This window comes from Zalophus californianus, chromosome 11 (assembly GCF_009762305.2).
Source record: "Zalophus californianus isolate mZalCal1 chromosome 11, mZalCal1.pri.v2, whole genome shotgun sequence".
NCBI lineage: Eukaryota > Metazoa > Chordata > Mammalia > Carnivora > Otariidae > Zalophus > Zalophus californianus.
Window position 1 is genome coordinate 85638992 of NC_045605.1, and position 17902 is coordinate 85656893.

The 17902-nt window shown below is 35.1% G+C and overlaps 1 protein-coding gene across 1 annotated transcript in view; it reads right to left on the reverse strand.

Moving 5' to 3' along the window:
• CSTF3 (cleavage stimulation factor subunit 3) overlaps positions 1-17902 on the reverse strand; it is a 69579-nt gene that overhangs the window by 15974 nt on the left and 35703 nt on the right. Inside the window, exons 4-9 of the mRNA XM_027581442.2 lie at positions 4244-4276; positions 3760-3857; positions 2394-2460; positions 2275-2309; positions 2062-2188; positions 597-674 (exon numbers count right to left, since the gene is read on the reverse strand). Of these exons, the coding sequence (XP_027437243.1) occupies positions 597-674; positions 2062-2188; positions 2275-2309; positions 2394-2460; positions 3760-3857; positions 4244-4276 (438 nt within the window). The remainder of the gene's footprint in view (positions 1-596; positions 675-2061; positions 2189-2274; positions 2310-2393; positions 2461-3759; positions 3858-4243; positions 4277-17902) is intronic.

Here is a 17902-nt window from a genome sequence, read left to right on the forward strand (position 1 = left end):
AAGATAACAGAGGATGACTTACCCAAAAAGAGGTTACCAGGCCTGAGTGAACAGAACACCCCTGGGCCCTCTCTGTAGGTGATCTAGGAGGTCACTCTCCAGGACAGAGGAGCTGACAGATCAACATGACTGATGATCTGGTGGCATCATTATTGCCATCTTTGGAGAAACTGTCTTTTAAAATTTCAATAGTTTGTATTACTAGGCTGTTCCCTAATTCTAACAGTGTCAACGAATGGAAAGGTACGCACATAAGACAAAAATCTGGCCCTGAGAGCTATGAGACCACAAAGTAGTACAGTATTCAAGCATGTATGAGGAAAGCATAAGAACTAATTCATCAATCGTAGGTAGAGACTTGTCTCCATGTCCTTTTTAAGTATTTCAAAAAATTTCTTCCAAACGTGATTTATTCTATATTTGTCCTTCAATGTGTGTAAAGAGGCATTTCATTTCAAATATATCTGCTCAGACGATGAAACTCTCATTGGTTAAGATTGCCAATAACTGAAAATGTCAAGAGAAACACCAAACAGGAAAAGCTCTTGTATAAACAACATACTCATCAAAAGAAGTGACCTGCTGGAATTCCATACCTTTGCTACACGCCTAGCATTCATGTAATCTCGGCTCCGATCTTCAATCATTTTTTTAGCTAAATGAATATTGATACCCTAGGAAAAAACAAAGAGAAATGTATATTATTTTAAAATTAAGTATGTTTTAATAGTATGTTTTAATATTAGCACAATACAGTTAATTTGTACATTTACTAAGTCATTTTCAATTCTGTATTTTAAAAGATTTTGTTAATAAAGGTCAATCACACTACATGCTTCAGGGACCAAGGAGGATCTGCTTATATCTATTAGGAGCTGGTAGTAAGTCTCCATGTCAGGAATTTCTAAAGATAAGGAACGATTTGGAAAGGGTCTATTATTTCATATAAAATTCTATTAATAAAAAAATGCTATACAGATTCATCATGGAATCTGTGGAATAGCCAGCACTTTGCTTTATTTATTTTTTTAAGATTTTATTTATTTATTTATTTATGAGAGAGAGAGAGAGAGAGAGAGAGAGAGACACCGAGAGAGGGAACACAAGCAGAGGGAGTGGGAGAGGGAGAAGCAGGCTTCCTGCTGAGCAGGGAGCCCGATGTGGGGCTCAATCCCAGGACCCTGGGATCATGACCTGAGCCGAAGGCAGACGCTTAACGACTGAGCCACCCAGGTGCCCTGCCAGCACTTTGCCTTAAAAGCCCTTTTCTAACTAGGTCTCCGTACTTTTTTTTTGAAAAAGATTTTATTTATTTATTTGAGAGAGAGAGAGAGCATGTGTGAGGGCAAGAAGCAGAGGGAGAAGTAGACTCCCCATTGAGCAGGGACCCCAATATGGGGCTCGATCCCAGGACCCTACAATCGTGACCTAAGCTGAAGGCAGACGCCCAATGGACTGAGCCACCCAGGGATCCCGAGAGAACAGTTTGAATAGCCCACGTAGTTCTTCTGCATCACAACGGATATATGAGAAACTTTCTTTTAACGATACAGCTTCTGTGGCTGTATGTTTACATATATGAGCTGATTAGCTCAGCTGGTTAAAAAACATGCCAGTGAGACAAAGATCTTGGACTGCAGCCCCACTGCAAGCCAATAAGTCACAGCACCGTAACTACATGAAAGACCTGCAATGCAACTGATCATACTACTGGAAACAATTCTAATTTCCCATTCTAATTCCCATTTCATAAGAGATGAATGACAATGTGTATGTATATGGTTTAGCACTGAATATAAATGGTTTTGTAAGAATTTTAATTTCTCCCAGGGTATTCTCTAAAAAATAACTCAGTAATACTAGGAGACTCTCAAAACCTTACAAAAACATTAGGAGTAGTTCTCTGATTACAATCAATATAAAAACAGACCTGTGTAGCAGGCTAGAATCTAGCAGCTACTACAGAGGTTAGAATCCATAAATCCAAGTACATAAAAATTAAAAACAAACAAAATTAAAAATGGCTTAGTTATAATAATGAACTACTCTAGCCTAATTTACCTCTTCATACTTGTTATAGTCTCTCCAGAGTTGTTCAATGTTGATCATTGGATTAACACAACCTCGTTGATAAACTCTTCGGACAGCTGTTATTCTCTGATTTTCTGCATAAGATCCAACAGCTTCCCTGGCGTTGAATTAAAAAAATGCCATCAATTATATTATAGCTAAAGCAACTGTTCACATGGAAAAAAAAACTATAAAAATACTTACACGCCTTTTAAGAAATTGATGTAATCCACCCAAATCTAAGAAATAAAATAAAATGTCAGTATCTTTTCTTTATATTTTCAAATTTATTAAGTGTATATATGGAGAAAACTTAACTCTACCTGATAAGACATAATTTCCATTCCAATTTTATCTAGTGCAAAGTCATATGCTTGAGCCATTTTTTCTCTGAAATAAATGTGAAAGACATGTTTGCTTATTTTTAAGATTTTATTATTTAAGATTTTATTTTTAAGCAATTTCTACACTCAATGTGGGGCATGAACTCACAACCCCAAGATCAAAAGTCACGTGCTCTACCAACTGAGCCAGCCAGCCACCCTCTTAAATATTTTATTTTAAAGTAATCTCTACACCCATCGCAGGTCTCAAACTTATAATCCCGAGATCAAGAGTAATATGTTCTGCTGACTGAACCAGCCAGGCACCCTGAAAGGCATGATTTTTTAAAAACAAGTATTTTTTTATTAAAATATATCTACAGCTAAAACATATGGGGTGCCTGGCTGGCTCAGTTGGTGGAGCATGTGACCCTTGATCTTGGGGTTGTGAGTTTGAGACCCACATTGGATGTAGAGAGCACTTAAAAATAAAACCTTTAAAAAAAAAAACAATTATAACTTCTGATCATATGATCAAGACAGCATTTGAACCTTTGAATAAGCAAAAATGTAAAGATATCTTTCCAAGTACATAGAGAAAATAGTTCTTTTGTGTTTAGTTTGTCAATGTCATTAATTTATATACTTTCTTTTACCTACTGTTTGTGAACTCATCAAAGATAAAGCCCATGTTTCACTTATCCTTATATCCTTTAAATTGCCTAATCTTACATGTAGCAGATTCAAATGTGGAAATATTTGGTTCTCTGATTAAGGAGGTAAGTTATGTCTGAAGATGTATTAGCTCTGAAGTAAAATTTAGGAAGAAAGAACTTCCTCTTCAATATAAGATAAAAGAAAATGAGGAAAAGGAAATAAAGATAGAATTCTAGTTATAGAATAGCTTGTTTGTTATACACAAGAATAGCTATCTGAGAAGGTCCACTATTGAGTGTCCGTGAAGATGGATAGGTGGGTGTAAGTCATAGTGGGGAGTTACACTATGAGAGAACTGTCAAAGATGCCTTCGAATACATAGGCAGCACATTGCATTGTAAGCTGCCAAGGGTAGTGCTATGACAAGTAATAAGACACTTTTTATGAAGTTTGACAACAAGCCTACCAATAAAGTGATCTGGTGTTGCAAATGTAGTGTTTCAACATAGAAGGGCTTGGGTGATTCAATTCTCCAGAATAAGACTTTCTTTGAAGCCCTTGTTGTGAGTTTTACTGACTCCTCAGGTAACCCTGAATTTCCAAATTCCTAAGTCTCTTCTCCCCGGAGTTAAGAGAAGGTGTGAGTTTATGTGGGATTGACTGTGTGCCTGGAGATAACTTGTATTCTTAAGATCTTGTTTTAACTTACTTGTAACTTGGCAGTTTACCCTTGGTTTCTCGAACATATGAAAGATAACACTTCCATAAATCAATGTGCAAAACCTTCATAAGGCATCTCTGAAATAGCTATAAATACAAGAAAATATTATCAGAACCCACAGTTAAATAAATTCCACATGTACATGGGCAAAATGGAGTATTAAAAAAAACAAAGTCAGCTCTTTTCATGAATTTATCTTCTTACAGATAAATGGCAAATTTAACAAATCCCTCCTATTTTCAGGTTAGATAATCAAAATCATTCTGATGATTTTGGTCAGTGGAGTATATTTTCTTTTCCAAAATTTTTATTATGAACATTTTCAAGCATACAAAAAAAACTGAATAAGTACAGTGAACTATATAATCACTACCTAGATTCAACAATTGTTACCATTTTACTATATTTGCCTATGTTTAAGTCCTAAGTTAAACTTCAGCATAAAATTCAAAATATGTTAATGAGGACTCACCTTTTCAACCTTGTCATAATTTTTAGCTTTTATCTAAAGAGAAACAGAAAAATACAGAATTAACATTATTGTTTTTAGAGTATTAAAACACCATGCCAGAGTTTTTTGACTAATCTTGCAAATTCATCCCTATACTTTCCAACTAATTCTGCTTTACACAATAACAAACAGAATTTTGAGCATGACATGGATAATTATGCATTACAAATGTGCTTTATGTAAACTGATTCTATACATAACAGCTTTTCATACATTTATGTTGAAATTTTATAAATTTCAAATTTTGTAAAATTATAGTCACAAGGTAGATACAGAAATATATACAAGGCATACTTGAATAAAGCTTTATGTATCTACTGAAGACAAACTTTACTTAAAGCTTTGTTTTCCCTGAATAGCTATACTAGAACAATCTGAGTATGGTAGCAAAAAGATTTGCTAACTTTGACTACAATTACATTTTAGTCACCTAGTCAACCTACTATATTCTAGGCACTGTGGCAGCAACTGCAGCTACCACAGCGAACAAAACATGCATAATGTCTGCCTGTGTCTTCAGAGGACTTAAAATTTTATGGGGAAAAGTTGTGCCAAAATGGGGGAAATGTAGGGTGCTATGGGTACACTTAGGGGGAGCATAAAACTCAGACTTGGGGACTTGCAAAAAATTTCCTGGAAAAAGTGAAGATGTTAAGGACGAGGTGTTAGGCTGGTAAAGAAAGGGAGGAGGTATTCCAAGCAGGAGGAATAACATGTGCAAAGACCAGAGTTAAATGTTATTAGATACCCCTTTCTCTGAGTATCTTCATCAGATGGTAGGTGATTAATTTGGTTCAAGAAATCTTGGCTTGTGGTCCTTTTCTCTCAGTAGTATATATAAATTTTCTATTTTCTGGCTTAAAGTGATGCAGATGAGAATTTTGCTGACAGACTTTTTTTCTTTTGCTGATAACTTGCTCTTTCTTTGTGGAACTTGTAAGATTACCTCTTGCTCTTCAGAGTTCATAAATTTTAAGAGGATATATCTAAGTTTTGCACTTTGAGGCGGCTCAGTCAGGCTCTGGCGTCAGACCTCTTGGGTTTCCATGGACTTCCACTTAATCTCTTTTTTCCTTATCTGAACAATGGGGATGATAGTACCTATTTTCTAAGGCTGTTGATAAGGACTTAGTGAGTTAATACGAAGCCACTAGAACACTGCCTGGCAAAGTGAGCACAGAGTAATTGCCATTTATTATTCTATTAGCACAAATTCTGCCTGGAATTCAGCATGCCCCTTGAAATTACAGGTACAGGGGTCTTTCAGCTCAAGAATTTTTTAAAAAATTACTGCCTCTCTTCCATCTGTTTTTTTCCTTTTAGAACTCCAATTATGCACATTAGATCTCCTTGCTCTATCCTCAAAATTTATTATTTTTACCCTGTGTTTGAATTTTTGGTCCAGGTTTAAAACTATTTCTTCCACTAGATTTTCCAGGCCAAAAACTTAGGTCTCCATGTTACCATTCTCTTTCATTTGACTTATTGCTATAGTTAGTTATAATGGGTTTTGGCTTTTTAAAAATACTGTACTTTCAATATTGCTGTGTTCATATTATTTTGTTATTGTCTCTCTCCCCTATTTTGTTAGGGGCCTGTCCTGACAGTTTTAGTTAGCAGTCCTTTCTTGTTGCTGGATCCTTAAGGGTGCAGCTGTTTTTTCTGTCTATTCACCGAAGCACAGTGTTGGCAGACCTAGGTAGTTGACCCTTTCTCTACCATGAAACCTATGTAGCAGATGTAGATAGCAAATAGGTTGGTCACAGTCCTTGGACAAAGAACCAGAAAGAAATCTTTGCTCAAGAAGAGGGAGGATTCGGCCTGCTGGTTCTGCTCCTTTTTCGTTTCCTGGAGTCACGCTGATGTCAACATTCCTCTAGGGGTAGAAAGGCAGTTGAGGCGTTCCAAGTATTTTTATGGGTCAGTTTCTTACTTTTTGCCTTAAGTTCTCCACCAGCCCTCTTCTTTGAGGCTGCCATAAAACCTGAGGTTTCCTTGCATTCCCCTGCTTGGTCAGTAGAGGTAAATAGCTTGAGCTGAAAGTGGGAGTGAAGTAAGTTCAAGTCACCAGCTTCCCAAATGCAGAGGACAAATTATATACAGTTCTCACAACTGGCCAGGAAAACCAATACTCAAAGAGGAAACTGGCAAAGAATATGAATAGGCCATTCCCAGAAGAGAAAATGCAAATGGTTAAAAATAATGTGGCAACACATACAAACTTCCAAAATGGGAAAAACAAAATAATAGATATCACTTTATACCAATCAGTATGGTAAAAGCTTAAAAAAGGTATTAACAACTACTGAAGTGGTCTGAGGAAAGGGAGTTCATATACTGCTCAAGGAAATATGAACTGTTATGACCTTTATGGAAAGCCATTGGCAAAATCTATTCAAATAAAAAAATATACCTTTTGACCTAGCAATTCTGCTCTTGGATCTACCCCATAGAAACAAAAGCATCAGGATACAAAGGTGTTGTACAAAGTTATTTACTGCTAACTTTGTAGCAGCAAAAACAGTTAACAAAGTAAATGTCCACCAACAAGGAAATGGTTTAATAAATTATGGTACATCCACATCATAGAATATTATATACCCATACAAAATGAATTAAAGCTATATATAAAGGGTAAGTTGGGAGAGTTTCACACGACTTTACTGAATGAAAAAAAGATTAAAATGTGTATAATAGAATTCATTTTTATAAAACAATGATCAAAAAAAATAAATCTTATTTGTACATATCTATGTTTGTAGATTATTTTATGAGCATGGAGAAAATATGGTATACACACAAAGTTGATAATATGGTTACAGCAGGCAGAGTTCTAAGGGTAGAAGACTAGAGACAAGAAAAAAGAGACTACATATATGATTTCATTTATGCATTTAAGTTGAAAAAAATCTATTTTTTGTGTAAGAAATATAAACCAAAAAATCTGGGTTTTTTTCTACATGAATTGTTCCTCTATCTTGGATGCATTATTTATTGCTTCAATTGGTATTACATTCAATACATGTATGTAGAAGAACTACAGAATTCTCTGGTCTTGAATACCTAGTCACTGATTGTTATTCATTAATTCACTAATAAATATTCAACAGCCCCTCTCTAGAGGCTATACTGATAGCATTAACATAGCAGCTATCATCTCATTACTTTTTAAACATTCAAATTTTTAAAATATCAACCTGCTTTGGTAAAGCACTGTGATAAAAAAGAAAAGAATTTGATCACCTTGTATCATATACTGAATTTCTCTCAGCATCAGTGTTCCCACTTATAAAACAGGAATGATAAGAACATGTACTATAAACAGTTTCCAAGGATTGAAAAGAAAATAAAGCATTTAGACATTCCAGATGTATAAATCATACCAATGAACAAAATTATGAACTAAAGGAGTATAAACTTTTCATTACATAGTCTCTAAACAGAGCTATATAAACCAAATAACCAAAAAAAGCAATGTTGTTATAATTGGCCCCATTTGGGAGAAAAGCAAAAGTTATGCTGCAGATCATATTCAAATTCCATTTTGGTGAAAAATTCCACATTGGTGAATAACCAGCACAAGAACATATGTACATCCTGCTTTTGGTTACCCTACTAGTCCGTTTTTCTTCTTTAAAACATTATCCTAGGTGTTATTGACTAGTATTTACATGAAAACATCTTACTAGAAGTTAAATATTCTTAATATTTAGCAGTTTTATAGGCTTGTACAGGAATCTACCTGATAACAAAAGCTTGGTTTAAATTTTTTAAATAATTAAAAAAAAGAAAAAAGAAATTAAAATAATTTAACTTGAACTTTGACATCAGAGATTCCTGGATCTGTCATTAACCAATGGAAAATGCCTCCATTTAATAAGCCCATTATATACATACACATAAATTTTACAAAGCTTACTAGAACTTGCTCATAACTTATCTATTAAAAGTAGTGTTATGGGGGAACCTGGCTGGCTCAGTTGGTAGAGCACGCAACTCTTGATCTTGGGGTCATGAGTTTGAGCCCCACATTGGGGGTGTAGAGTTTACTTAAAAATCAATAATAAAAGTACATTATGTAATTTTGAAATGAAAATAACAGGGGCTCTTTAAAAAAATTATCTTTCGTCTCCAGCTCTCAAACTTTTTTTTTTAAGATTTTATTTATTTGACAGAGAGATACACAGCGAGAGATGGAACACGAGCAGGGCGAGTGGGAGAGGGAGAAGCAGGCTTCCCACTGAGCAGGGAGCCTGATGCGGGGCTTGATCCCAGGACCCTGGGATCATGACCTGAGCCAAAGGCAGACGCTTAACAACTGAGCCACTCAGGTGCCCCTCCAGCTCTCAAACTTTAATGTGCAATCACCAGAGTAGTGCGAACTTCTGTGGGCGCCTGGGTGGCTCAGTCGGTTAAGTGTCTGCCTTCCACTCAGATCATGATCCTGGGGTCCTGGGACCCAGCCCCTCACTGGGATCCCTGCCCAGTAATCTGCTTCTCCCTCTCCCTCTGACCCTCCCCCTGCTTATGCTCTTGATCTCTCAAATGAAAAAAAAAAAAAGGAAGTGTGGACTTCTGTTTTTTTAACAGGAATCCCAAGTTATCCTAATGCAAAGATTTTTTAAAGTGGATGGATTTATACCAAAATATGAATAACTTGTGTGTGATGGAATGATTGTTTTTTCAAAATTTCTAATGTGGTTATATTATTTTTATAATTTAAAACATCATTATAAGAAAAAATTAAGGATAATTTTTAATACTTATTCTTCTGATATGTTTATCATAAGAATTTGTCATACAATTACAATATTACTTTTTTGATAAATCATTTGAATTTTACCAAGACATGAAAAGTTGCTGTGGAGGGAAAGGAATAAAATTTTTTTTTTTTTTTTTTTAAGATTTTGTCAGAGAGACACAGAGAGAAAGCATAAGCAGGGGAAGTGGCAGGCAGGTAAAGCAGGCTCCCTGCTGAGCAAGCAGCCCGATGTGAGACTTGATCCCAGGACTCTGGGATCATGACCTGAGCAGAAGGCAGACGCTTAATCAACTGAGCCACCCAGGTGTCCCAGGAATAAAAATTTTCTGTCAACTTCCTAGGAATTATTTTTATTTTATAAAGGGGGGAGATAAGTGGAATACTATCAAGATTCATTAAACTTTATTTTTGCCTTTTTTTTTTTAAAGATTTTATTTATTTGACAGAGAGAGACAGCGAGAGAGGGAACACAACCAGCAGTGGGAGAGGGAGAAGCAGGCTTCCTGCCGAGCAGGGAGCCCGATGCGGGGCTCGATCCCAAAACCCTAGCATCAGGACCTGAGCCGAAGGCAGACGCTTAACAACTGAGCCACCCAGGTGCCCCAAGATTCATTAAACTTTAAATTTAATTGAAGTTGGGGTTATTTGGGTTACTGGTTATTTGGGGCAGGGTAAAACAAGTATAACACTGAATAAACATAGATCTATCCCTAACACTTTTTTTTTTTTTTAAGATTTTATTAGTTGAGAGAGAGCATGAGAGAGAGAGAGAGAGAGAGAGAGAGCACACAAGAGGAGGGAGGGTCAGAGGGAGAAGCAGACTCCCTGCTGAGCAGGGAGCCCGATGAGGGACTTGATCCCGGGACTCTAGGATCATGACCTGAGCTGAAGGCCGTCGCCCAACCAACTGAGCCACTCAGGCGCCCCCATCCCTAACACTTTTGAATATTTCCTATTTCCAGTCATTTCTTAATTCCCACAGTTATTTCCCAAGCATTCATTGAACGTTGGAACGTTCAACTTCTGGAACTAAAACTATCCTCTGGGTAATTATTGGAAGTTATGACGACTTACAGCAGATTATTTAATTTTGTAAAATATAAACTGGGTCAGAAGAGGAAAAAAGTTTTAAAAAACCTTTGACTAATGGTGGTAACATCCATTTTTAACAGTTTAGATTAACTATGCCCTTACCTGGAACATTTTTATATGGAAATCTAAAGGAGCCCCAATATTTAGCTGTTCAAAATTAAGTTAGTTTTGATGTTGGAACATTTTTCATATTTCACTGAACATTTTATAAGTTTGGTGTAAATGCCTATAAAACTAACAATTTTCCTATCAAATAAACCTGTATATGTCAACAGCATTTTGGCCTATTTCTTCAAATTCAATTATTTTTCTTAAACCTTGGGAAAAGAAAACAGATCCCATAACATCAGAATTTTAACAAAAACACTATTTGCAAAATTGTCAATTAAAATAATCATTAATAATTGTAAAATTAATTTTAAATGGTTCAAAAACATACTGGACAAATAAACCCAAATGACAGGGTAACTATGAACAAGCAAAACTATCTAAAAGAAAAAGTAGATCTCTATATACTTTGTTTAGGTTTTTATATAGTAACCAATTAATAAGTCAGTGCTTATGGTTTTGTTTTTTAAGATTTGACTTTTTTAAGTAATCTCCACACCCAAAATGGGGCTCAAACTTACAACCCTGAGGTCAGGAGTCGCACACTCCAGCGCCTAAGCCAGCCAGGCGCCCCAGTGCTTGTGTGTGAAGACACTATGGGGCTACCTACCCAGCAGGGGCATCTCAAGTGAATTGACACGGCGGTTGCTTACAGTAAATGTGATGAATAAATGAATTCGTTGTAAACCTGCATTCCTAATTTGTTCCCTACATCTTTTCCAAAGTTAAAGCACATGCACTTTTGTGGAACTTAAGACAATTTAAATTGAGTTTGAGCTACAGAAGTTGCCTCATCCTGCTTAATTATCCAAAAAGTTTTGCCCCAAACTTGAAAGCTGAAAGCAAATGGTATCCTAATTAAAAACCCTATCTTCCATTCCTTTATTTTTTCCCACTGCTGTCCGATCTTCTATCTTGAGAAAAAGTCTTGGAAGATCACAGAATGGAAGTAGTTTTTAAGGAATTTGGGAGATACTGAAGAATGACACTTTAAGACAGATCAACAGTTTTCAAGTTGCTGGAGTAGCTGCAGAACATTCTCCTTTCCACCACCCAGGCCCAATATCAGTGAAGGACTGTCTGCAAATAAATTCATTTTTATTTAACAAATAATTGCGTGCCTATGTGGTAGGCTCTTTTCTAGCACTGGAGAGAGTAGTGGGTTAAACTAAGTTTTATAACTTATGGAGTTCTATTTTAGTGAGGGAGTTAGGTAAATAAAGAAACTAGGTAGTTTTAAAATTTTTGTTCATCTGTACTTCCTATTTTTTCCTACATTATATGGTATTATTTCTATAACATAACTTTTCTATGTAAATAAACTTTTCTTGTAAATGTAGTTACAAATGTATGCCTACATATACATATACAGATTTAGATAAACCTGTTTATGTCCCATAAATTTCAGTTCTCCAAGCACTTAAAATGTGTCACAGAAATAATATATTGTTAAATATGAGTGGAAAGTACAGACCACTGTTACAGTCTCATTAGGATTGAAATTATAATGTGCTAAGCAGGGGCAGCTGGGTGGCTCAGTCAGATAAACGTCTGTCTTCGGCTCAGGTCATGATCCCAGAGTCCTGGGATCGAGCCTCACATTGGGCTCTCTGCTCAGAGGGGAGCCTGCTTCTCCCTCTCCTTCTGCCTGCCGCTCTGCTGCTTGTGCTGTCAAATAAATGAATAAAATCTTAAAAAAAATACATGCTAAGCAAAAATATGATTATCTTCAGTTCTAGATTAAGTTTACATTTATTTCAATACTTCATACTAACCAAATTAGTATTAATTGACCTCCACTTTTCTGAACAGTATCCTTGGGGTGCCTGGGTAGCTCAGTCAGTTAAGCATCTGCCTTCAGCTCAGGTCATGATCCCGGAATCCTGGGATCTGCTCAGCAGGGAGCCTGCTTCTCCCTCTCCCCCTCACCTGCTCATGCGCTCTCTCGCTTTCTCTCTCAAGTAAATAAATAAAATCTTAAAAAAAAAAAAAAGTACCCAGTGTGTGCATAGGATCTACCAAGTGGATAGAAGAATATGAAACTGAACTCTGTTAAAGAACTTGTAATCTTGTGGACTAACTTTAAATTATTTTGTGTATGTTCCATGTCCTATAAAATTCGGAGGAAAATGAATTCTATGCAAATTGGAGTTACCAAGGAAATTTTCACTGAGCAGGTGGAATCCAGGCCATTAATGAGAAAAAAATGTTTGTGTAAATCAATGACATGAGCTTCTGGAATTTTCTGTAGAATAGTGAAGACATCCACATGAGAACATGTATTTTAGGAAAGCAGGTTGGCTAATTGTGGTAGAGGTCCACTACAAAGGGCCTAAAAAGCTAAGCAGAGTTTAAATCTAATGCACAAAAAATTGGATGTCACCAATAACAAATGTACAGAAACTGTGGCTCATCAGTAGTAGGGTGGGAGGTGCAGGTGAGGAAGACAGGTGGCCTTGGTACTATGGGATGAAGCAAGCAGGCACTAGCTGACAGAATAATAGCTAAGAGGCTGTTGCTGTCATCCTTAAGTGGGATAACAGTACCCTGAACTTGGGGGAGAGGAAATAGGAAGAGAAAACCAGTAATATAGAGGGAAGAGCAACAGACATATTTTTTCATGAGAACAAAAATTAAAAATGTCATGGTAGCTGTTGTAAAGTTTACTTTTTATTAGATTTATATGAGATGACCATACAATGGTACGTGACTAGAAACAGTTTAAAGTTAGGAGATAAGGTATTTGTTTTCAAATTAGACTGGGGATAAGGAACGGGTATTCTAGTCATTTGTTTTAAAAGAATTTATATATATACCAGAGTATATAATGCCTAAGACATTAGGTATATTCCCTAAAACAGAGAATATACACAAAGACTAATTTCAAAAAAACATGCATTACCAGGCAGAGAAAAAGAACAGAACCCTAACGAGTACATAAGAGAGAAAAAGGACAAAAATCACATCTAGGTAGTTAAAGAACACTATAAGAAAGAGAATTGGTGAACGGTAGGATATGCCACAGGTCAAAAGGAATGTGGGAGTAAAAAGATCAGTGGGTCTGGTAATAAAAGTTACAGCTTATCTATTACAAATTTAAATTTAAAAGTTGGAAACAATTCAACTTCTTCTAAGTTGAAATCAATACAAAATACTGTTAATACTAGCAGCATTTATTACTTAATGTTAAGCACTACTCTAATAAGAGTATATATATGTATTAACTCATTTAATCCTAGAACACCACTCAAATAAATAAAGTATTGTTTTTATTACTTAAAGATGAGAAAACTGAGGCAAAGGAAGTTTAGAAACTTGCCCATGATTGCACAACTGAGCTCTTAACGACTACACTCTATATTGCTCTTTAGCAAGATATATGTATGAGGATGTTCACTGAAAGATTGCTTCTAATACAGAAATTTGGAAACTTAAATGACCAAAGGCAGAATGACTAAGTAAATTATGCTTTGTCTAAACAATGGAACAGAGTATACATATATACATAAAACTTCAAATGCAATGATGTAGATTTATAATACTAAATAAAAATACCTACACATTTGGTATGTTTACCCATCTATCCTCCTCACCTTCCCCAATCTAGAGTGCAAGAGACATAAACTAAGGAGAAATGCACATAAAACTGCTACCAAAACTATTATCACTGGGAGAATTGAGATTTGTCTCAGTTACATATTTCCATAACACATTTCCTGTAACAAATTTTATTGCAGTGAAGAGAGATGGGTTTTTTAAAAAAGACAATCATAGTTGATTTGGGGCAGTAAATTCTTCTGAGTAATTCACTGGTATTTTCTCTGGTTATAAACATCTCCATTTTAGATTCATTTTTAAACGCTCTGAAATTCTCAGCCAGGCCTACAAAGCTAAATAAAAAAGTTAAATAATTGATAGGTAAATCAGGCAAAACTGATTTCAACCAAAACCATCAAAGGTAAAACTTTCATCTAAATTTGATTCTGCCCCAATTTACAGGACATCTGTCAACAACCATCACTTGACATCTATAGACACAGCCTGTTTTACTTAATGTCTAAATCCTTTGCTCCCAGTAAAAATATTTTGTCAACATTATGCCAAACGTTATTTTTCGAGGATATCCTTCAAATTTTGATAAGGAAAATAGAGCAGAATATTTTCCTTCTTGAGAAAAGTAATTTGGTCTTAAGTATCAAAAGTCACCAATCATCAATGGGCTCAATTGGTTTTGCTACTCTAGCACTATTATGCCACCTCCCCATCATTTCAAAATTGCCCTGTGGCATTGAAATTCTTACATTAGGGGCACCTGCATGGCTCAGTCGATTAAGCATTGACTCTTGATTTCTGCTCAGGTCATGATTTCAGGGTTGTGAGATTGAACCCTGTGTTGGACTCCATGCTGGGTGTGGAGCCTGCTTAAGATTCTTTCTCTCCCTTTCCCTCGGGCCCTCCCCTGCTCACTCTTGCTTCCCATCCCCCCCAAAATCCCCATACATTAAAATTGAGAATGAGAAATATGTACAATCATTTGAGATATTTGAGCTAGTAGGAATGTCAAAAAAACAGCTTTATAAGCTACTGATCTCAAAAACAGTACCAACTCCAAAATGTGCACCCTGAGTAATGCTTAAGCAGATGTATTGATTCCCTTCCCTCAAAGGTCTAACAGTTTCTTTCCAATCCATTTATACTGTTTTCTATGCTACCTTAATTTTCAGCTTTTATGAGTTGTCCTCTTAAAAAAATGAAAACCCTTTCAGGCAAACTTAAAATACTATTCAGTATATAATTTCTCTAAGATTATCACAAGAACTTTATGTATCACCTTAGAAAGTATCTCATTCTACTCATTTGCTGAGTTAATCTTCCATGAGTATAGTCATACAACTTTTTTTTTTTAAACGTGTGGAGTTTTTTTCCAGTAATCTCTACACCCAACATAGGGCTCAAACTCAGGACCCTGAGATCAAAAATCACATGCTCTTCCGACCAAGTCAGGTGCCCCTGGAGGGGAAAATTTTTGAAGTGGGAAATCATTTACTTAAAACTCTTTACAATTCTTTCTTCTCTTACTATACTTCTCAGTACATTTGCAATTTCACAAATTGAGAATTGCTACTTTAAAAATTAATTATAATTATCATTGGACAAAAGCCGTATTTTAGTCACTCCTCTACTGTGAATCATTCTATTTTCACTAATCAATTTCCTTCTCATTTTGATAAACTCGTATCAGAATACCATTTCGCTTGCCAATTTTCAATGGCATCATAATTTTTTGTATTCATTTCCTTGACACTAATTCTATATATGCTTTTACATTGCTAAATCAAGTATAACATTGATACTAGATATGTAGTATCATGAGTAACGCTTCATCTGGACTTAAAATCACTTCTGGAAAAACAAGATTATGCTTCCATAATGAAGTGGATACAAATTTAGTGGATTACATTTTTCTACTTTTGGAGCAACTTGCCTACTCTTCAATTTCCTTATCAACACAGATTTATGAATGTGGAAAAAAATCCATTTTCTCATTCTACAAAATTTACACTGCATGCCTCAGATTAAAATATTACACTTTTAAAATCAGTGCTTCTATTCAAATACTCTTAATTTTAGATCAGAAATTTTAATTCTGCAACTATGCCCTTCATACCCTTGTCATTTTATCCAAAAAAACCCCAGAATCATCATTTGTATTATGACTCAATTCTAGCTTTCTCAATCCTACATGCATTGTTACTAAAATGACCTAATTCCATGTTGCATTTAAAAATATGGTCACCAAATAATCTAATCATCTTTTCCGCCAAGTCTGTACATTTATTTAATCTCTTCCTCTCTATTCCTGGGCAAACTATACCATGGCCATTTTTACTAAAATTTGGAAGCAATTTAAAAGGCCCTTACCTGGCTCATTTGAAAGATCATGGCAGCAACCTTTGATAGTGAAATACCGATTCTAAATAGTCAATCTGAAGAAGTATTTATAAATGTGTAAAGGTATTTACATAAAATCATATTTGTTAAGTTTCTTATAAAGCAAAAAACTAGAAACAATATAATGTACGACAATAAAGGACTGGTTAAATAGCACATTATCTAGAATGGACTACTTTGGCTTAAAAGCAATTTGGTATAAGTAACACATGTGGAAAACCTAAGTTACAAAAAGTCTTAAGATTTTATAGATAGCTACACCTAGAGAACCCAACAGTGGTGGAAGGTAGTGAAAATATGATTTTCCCCTTTAAACTTTTCTAGCTTTTCTGCAATAAACATGTATTGTGTTACCCTTTTAAAAAAGAAAAATATAAGCTTTATTTTCCCTTTTAAATAATGACAAACTCACTTTTCCTTTCATCTCTTTTCTCCTAACTTCCATTCATTTGATGCCAATTCATTATGCTTGCCTTTTAAAATTGAACCATTTAATTCCAAAATTTTTATTCACCCACATATTTAGCTTTTGTGACAGCTGTGTATGGAAAGCCTGCTATACGAACTGTATTTTTTCAGTATTCCATTGGCTCATATGAAAACAAATGAGCCAATATTATTTAAAAAAATCCCACAAAGGCACTGACTTTCATCAGTTTATTTCACAGCACCTAAAATAGTGCCGAACACAGAACATCCAATAAACAGTTGCTAAATCAGTTAACTTGGGGAATTAATATTACACCAACTTAAATATCTATGGAAATGTAAAAGTGTACCTTTTATATATAAAAACCTATGAGTTCTGTAATTCTTGTTAAAATTTGAACTGAAAAACCCCACCTCCATAAGATGGTTTAGAAAGAGTATTATACTGTCAATTTAGAAGAATAATTTTATAAAATAGATTAAGGACTGATTAAAATGCTAATATGGATTTTGAAAGTAGATTTTCACATGGCTTAGACAATTCCATGCAAATACCCAAATCAATTTTTTCTTTAATTCTCTTAAAAGTTTTTATTTCCCATGTAACACTGCTTCAAATAACCATTTGAAAGAGGTGACTGGGGCTCCAAAGAGAGGCTTAAGTAAGTAGACATAACTGACAAATTATCAAGAAACAAGAATGAGACCTGAATCTTCTTCCTCTATGATGGATATGTTCCAAATTCAAATTCTGATTCTATTTTTATGAGTTAGGTCCTACTTTAAAATTTTAAGTATTTATTATCTCCAGAATGTTTATGAAATAATATAACAGGTACTTAAATTTAAAAACTTTTTTCCTTACTTCATAAGTTCCTAAGTGCCTTTCTCCAAGCAGGCCTATAAAGGCTTAACAAAAGCATGCCCTATTTTCTCTGCAATTTATATAGTTTGAAATGTTTGGCTTGTATTTTACATTTTATCTCCTCCAAATATATGTTTGAGAGGACATTTTCCAAAGTGATACTACCAAAAGTAAAGAATTAAGCTCAAGTTCTATATGGAACACTGACATTAAGGTTTCAGTAGACAAGAACAAAGGATTATACTGGTATTCCTGCTATATAAAACAGACCCTAACTGGGCTGTCACTTAAATGTAAAGAAAGCTGAAGGGGAAAAAAGCTGAAGAGCAAGCTCTGGATCAAGATAATATTTTAGCTTATATATGAAGTCTGGAGGCTTCTGTCTTCTAATAAACAGATGGCCATTTTTCCC